This window comes from Bubalus kerabau, chromosome 4 (assembly GCF_029407905.1).
Source record: "Bubalus kerabau isolate K-KA32 ecotype Philippines breed swamp buffalo chromosome 4, PCC_UOA_SB_1v2, whole genome shotgun sequence".
NCBI classification, from domain to species: domain Eukaryota; kingdom Metazoa; phylum Chordata; class Mammalia; order Artiodactyla; family Bovidae; genus Bubalus; species Bubalus kerabau.
The window spans coordinates 51,040,822-51,046,155 of NC_073627.1; the positions used below are offsets into that span (position 1 = coordinate 51,040,822).

At 59.1% G+C, this 5,334-nt stretch overlaps 1 protein-coding gene across 5 annotated transcripts in view; it reads left to right on the forward strand.

Annotated features, from left to right (window-relative positions):
* ACACA (acetyl-CoA carboxylase alpha) overlaps positions 1-5,334 on the forward strand; it is a 288,803-nt gene that overhangs the window by 275,538 nt on the left and 7,931 nt on the right. For all 5 annotated transcript variants that reach the window (XM_055577329.1, XM_055577328.1, XM_055577332.1 and 2 more), the window contains 2 exons: positions 1,882-2,036; positions 2,909-3,079. In XM_055577329.1, the coding sequence (XP_055433304.1) occupies positions 1,882-2,036; positions 2,909-3,079 (326 nt within the window). The remainder of the gene's footprint in view (positions 1-1,881; positions 2,037-2,908; positions 3,080-5,334) is intronic.

Here is a 5,334-nt window from a genome sequence, read left to right on the forward strand (position 1 = left end):
TTTTTTTTTTAAGAAGTTCTTTATTTTGTTTTGGCCACATGGCATGTGGCGTCTTAGTTCCTTGACCAAGGATCAGACTTGCACCCCCTGCAGCAGAGGCACAGACTCGTCACCACTGGACCGCCAGGGAAGTCCCGCCTGTACCCTTGTTACACGCCCAGTCAGGTTTTGAGTGCTTGCCCACATTTTGTGACAGTACGTTCCAGGTTCATCTTAATATTTCTCCTGCCCCAGCCCTGGAATCAACCATTTCTCCGAGGAGTCTCTTGGTTCCTTTTATTGGAGAAGAAAAGATCTTTGCTTTCCTATCAAGGGTATTATACCCGTGACTGTCTCATCTCAGAAGAAGCTGGTCAGCTGTCCTCCCAGGGATTCTCTGGCCTGGAGTGAACGGGCCTCCGTCTCATCTCACGGCTCGGGGCCCGCTGTTGTCGCGCCATGCTCCTGCTTTGGAAAGAAGGCTGCTGAAGGGCCAGGGGCCCAGTGTGATCGGTCAGTGTGAGAGCCCAAGGAAGGATCGCCCTCCCCACTGCCCATCACAGCCTCAAAGTAGCAGTGGGTTTAAAGAAAGAAAACAAAAAGAGTGGACTTGGGTATCCAAAAACCTCATAAACCTGAAACTAGGTACTAGAGTTCCACCCCTGATCTGTTAACATGTGTTTGTGGAGGATACTTACAGCTCGCTCGGCAGCCCAAGGCTGTTTACGGCTTGTGATTCATAGCGGCATAAAAAGCGAGGCCCGTTCCAGACGGACGTGCTGGAAACAGGCCTTTCCCTTCTGCGTGCCGTCACCTGTGGCCACGCAGTCGTTTGTCAGCGTTGGTGACCAAGCACTTCAGGTTGTCGCCAACACCAGGGGCTGTCACCTATCGCTCCTTCAGCTAGACTTACGCGTCCTTGCTAGGCAGACAGCTAAATTTTCGGTATTGATTGCAAGTCTCATTCTGAGAGTCATTAGGGAAAAAAGTACAACGGGGCAGCTCCTCTCCTGGGATACTGTTGAGTGGGGGCGGGAGGCTCCTTGTTATAAGTAATTCCACGGTCTCATCTATTGAGTGAGGGTGCCACGTGCTTGTAAGTTGGGTGATCCAGATGGGGTTTGTGGACTGTCTTTTGTTTATTTGGCTGTGCCAGGTGGGTCTTAGTTGTGGCTTGCGGGATCTACTTCCCTGACCAGGGATCAAACCTGGGCCCCCTGCATTGGGAGCACGAGGTCTCAGCCACTGGACCACCAGGGAAGTCCCCTGCCTTTCTCTTTTCTCCTCCTCTTCTTTTAGCCCAAGAACTAGAGTGTCTTGGTCACGGTGGTCAGGGGTTGGCTCTGGCCATAAGAGCCCAGGCAGGAGACGAGGAGGCAGGCTAATCCACTGAGCCAGCATGAGCCATGTGCTTCAGGCTCTCACTGGGGTGGATTCTGACAAATTTCAGGTTAAGAGTATCCAAATGTGAGTTTAGAGCTGTGAAGCCAGGCAGCTCCAGCTCTGAGGACAGCAGGTCCTCGGTGGGGTGGGCAGGTGACCAGACGTGGGGAGGGAAGCACTGCTGCTGGGTGTGCAGAGGCGGAGGGCGTCCCCAGATGGTCCACGCTCCGGGCGGGGCAGCCACTCTGGGGCTGCTCGCGGGGCACGGGACAGTGTCCTTCGTGGGCCTCCTGTTGGTGAGATGGGGAGAGGTCTCCAGGAGGCAGCTGGCACCTGCCTGGGGATTGGGCCCCCCCGGAGGCTGCTTTTATGACTCACCCCCACCGGGAAGGGCCCCATGGCAGGTCTGGCGTTCGCGGGGTCCAGTTATCAGCAGAGGCGGCGAAGACAGCAGAGAGCCGGGCCCCCAAGCCACCCAGGACCATGGCCCCCCACCCCTGACGGTCTGTCTCCTCGCAGGCACCCCCGAGCTCAGCACGGCCGAGCGGAAGGAGCTGGAGAGCAAGCTGAAGGAGCGAGAGGAGTTCCTCCTTCCCATCTACCACCAGGTGGCCGTGCAGTTTGCAGACCTGCACGACACCCCAGGCCGCATGCAGGAGAAGGGGGTCATTAACGTGAGTGCGCAGCCCCGCTGCTGAGACCGGCTTGTCAGAGACATGCTGCCAGCCCACGTCCACTTGGCACGCGCGCACACGGGCTCCCTCGCAGGGAGCTGTCGGCTCGTGCGTGGAGGAGCCCGTGTTCTCTTCTGCAGAGGAGACCTTGTTCCTTTGCTATGCCCGTTATCATCCTAAAACAGTTCATGATTTAGGTTCCTGGGGACAACTCAGGAGGCGGGCTCCATTTTACTAGCGGGAAACAGTCCTACGCAGTGCCCTGGGGACAGCCGCCCCAGGGGTCCTCAGGCTGTGGGTTCCTCCAGGGTCAAGTCCAGCAGCAGCCAGTCCTCATTTAAAATGAAGTGTTAGTTGCTCGGTCGTGTCTCATTCTTGGCGACCCCGTGGACTGTAGCCCGCCAGGCTCCTCTGTCCCTGGGAGTCTCCAGGCAAGAATACTGGAGTGGGTCACCATGCCCTCCTCCAGGGGATCTTCCCAACCCAGGGATGGAACCCAGGTCTCCTGCACTGCAGGAGGATTCTTTACCATCTGGGCCAGCAGGGAAACCAAAACCTGCATGCAAGTTGAGGTATCTGCTCAAAACCAGCCCCACACGCTGGCTATCTGGGAACTCAAGACACCCCCCGCCCCAGAACATCTCGGTCACGTGTGGGCCTGCCGTCAGCCAGGCCCATCCCTGCACGGTGCTGCGGTCAGGTGTGCGCGGGGCTGTGGCTCTGAACCAGGGAGACGTCTGCAGGGGCTGGGAGCTCATGGCCGGCTCTCAGGTCTCCGAGGCACTTACTGGAGAGTAGGGTTTGTGCCCATGGAGTGCCTCCGGCCTGGGCACCGAGCTCGGGGGACTGAGCTTTCTGTTGTCCCGGGGTAGGACATCCTGGATTGGAAGACTTCACGCACCTTCTTCTACTGGCGGCTGAGGCGGCTGTTGCTGGAGGACCTGGTCAAGAAGAAAATCCACAACGCCAACCCCGAGCTGACCGACGGCCAGATCCAGGCCATGTTAAGGCGCTGGTTTGTGGAGGTGGAGGGAACTGTGAAGGTAGGTGGGCGCCCCTGGAGGGGCCTTCACGCCGCTCCTCACCCCCAACCCCAGCACCGCCCAGCTCGGCGTCTGAGAGTCTCTGGGCCTCGGAAGGGGAGGGGTTATGGGCCTCAGCCTATGTCCTCCCCGCAGTAACACGTCCTGATGGCTTGGGAGAGGGGCAGTCGGGCATTCCTTGCAGCTCATTCAGTCATCCAGCAAACCTTCCTGAATGCTTCCGATCAATAAATACTGGCCAGGGAGAGAGGCAGACATTGCTCCTGTCCTCGCTGAGCCCACCGCCAAGGCAGGGTGACTGAGGCCTCAAGAGGTCACGCACAAGAGTGGCCGACATCAACCATGGCAAACCTGCCATGGCAAGCCATGGCAAATCAGAGTCTGACCCGCTCTGTGGGCAGGGAGGGCAGAGTCTGGGAAGATTTTTAGAAGTGATGTCTCAGCAGAGACCTGAAAACAGAGTAGGAAGGAAGCAGAGGCAAAGCTGGACTAGGGGAGGAAGGAACGTCTCAGGCAGAAGGAGCAGCACGTTCCGAGCCTGATGGCGGGGGTGCCACACATGGGGCACCGCAGGTACCTCGGGATGGCCCGGAGCTGGGGTGGCGAGGCCGGGGGAGCGTGCGGAGGGGCTGGGCTGTCCTGGGCTCTGCGGGAGCCGCTGAGTGTCTCACGGGCAGTGGGACCTGTGTGAGGCGTACCACCCCTCAGGGGCGGTGCTGAGTGGCGGGACCCTGACGTGGGCACGAAGGCTCCTGCTGAAGGTCTTCCGATCTCAGGTCCACAGCTCCCGGGGGTGACAGCGTGGAGCGGGCCGGGTGTAGCGCCCACTGAGGCCGCGTCCCTAGCAATCCTGCCCTGGGGCTGTGGCCGGGACAGCCAGGCCCCAGCTCCTGCCTCTGGAACCCTGGGCTGCACACAACTGTCCACGGGAAGATGGGCAGGAAAAGTATGAACTTTTATTTCTATTTATTCTTACTAAGAAAAAGCAGTCAACCTTTATTCATAGTGACTATCTGGACTGAATCATAAACATCATACATACATTTTATCAGCATATGGGTAGTACGTGCTGGAAATACACTTCTCTCTTCCTGGTAGCCGTGTGACGGAAAACAGTTGGTGACTGCTGGCTTAGAGCACTGCTGAGGGGCTGCCTGGAGGGCCAGATGGTAGGCTCGCCGGCCTCCTCCCGGGAAGTGTCGCCTGAGGTCTCCGCTGACTGTTCCCAGGAAGCAGTTCCAAGGCCTGCTGTCAGTTTTAAAGTCAGTGGGTCGGGGTGATTCTAAGATCCCCCCGTGTTAAGTCCCCCCTCTTCTTTACGACTGAAAAGCTGCCTTGGATAAATGTTTCGGATGTGCAGCCGGGGAGCACAGCCTTCTGCGACTTGCGGTTCAGGTTCAGGTCAGTCCACGGCCTCATAATTGAGTGAGACGATTTTGTCAGCGGCCACTGGCAGCTTTGCGTGGAAGTTGGCATTGAAAGTCACGCAAGTGTAAAATAAGAGGTGGTTGTGCAGTTCGGAGCGACCGGCCAGGTAAATGGAGTGTGCACGGGCTGCCGGGAGAGGGCCTTCCTCCCGCCTTAGTCACTGACGGCCACGCACGGCCGTGGTGGGCACAAGGGTGCGGGAAGGCGGGCCCCCTCTGAGCGGAAGCCAGCAACAGGCCCTTTGGGGGCGCCCCCGCCCTCCGGGGGTGGCCTGGCGGGGAAGCGGGTCGCGCCTCCCTTGTCGATGGAGGAACAGCCACCCGTGTGGATACGCTCCTGGCTGAAGGTCAAGAGCAGAGGACGCCCCAGCTCAGGAGGGGAGACCAGAGGCTCCGGGACCCAAATGTATCGCTCCCCCATCTACAGAAGACAGCGTCCCCTGCAGCGGTCAGGGCAGGGGGAGAGAGAGGAAGGGTGGGCGATCCCTCTGTGCGGCTTTGAAACCTCTTTCCGGATTCTGCGGGCTCAGCAGAACTCGGGTTAGTGGGAGGCAGGTGATAAAGTCTGCAGCGCCCTTGAGAGCAGAGTGTTGTCCTGTTGAAAAGCCGTGTGGCTGCCTCGGAGGGGCCAAGCCTGCTCGGTGCTTGGGAGCACCTCAAAACCCGCACCCTCCCCCGGTTCTCAGACAGGGTGGGCGTTGTGCGGTGCCGGCGCTCGGGGCCTGGGGCCTGGCTCGGCCCCTCGGACCCTCACTGTGGCTGCTGGTGAGGAGGGCGCTTAGTGTAGGCGCCTGTGGGCCGTGCTGTGCGTTTTTTTCTTCATAGAAA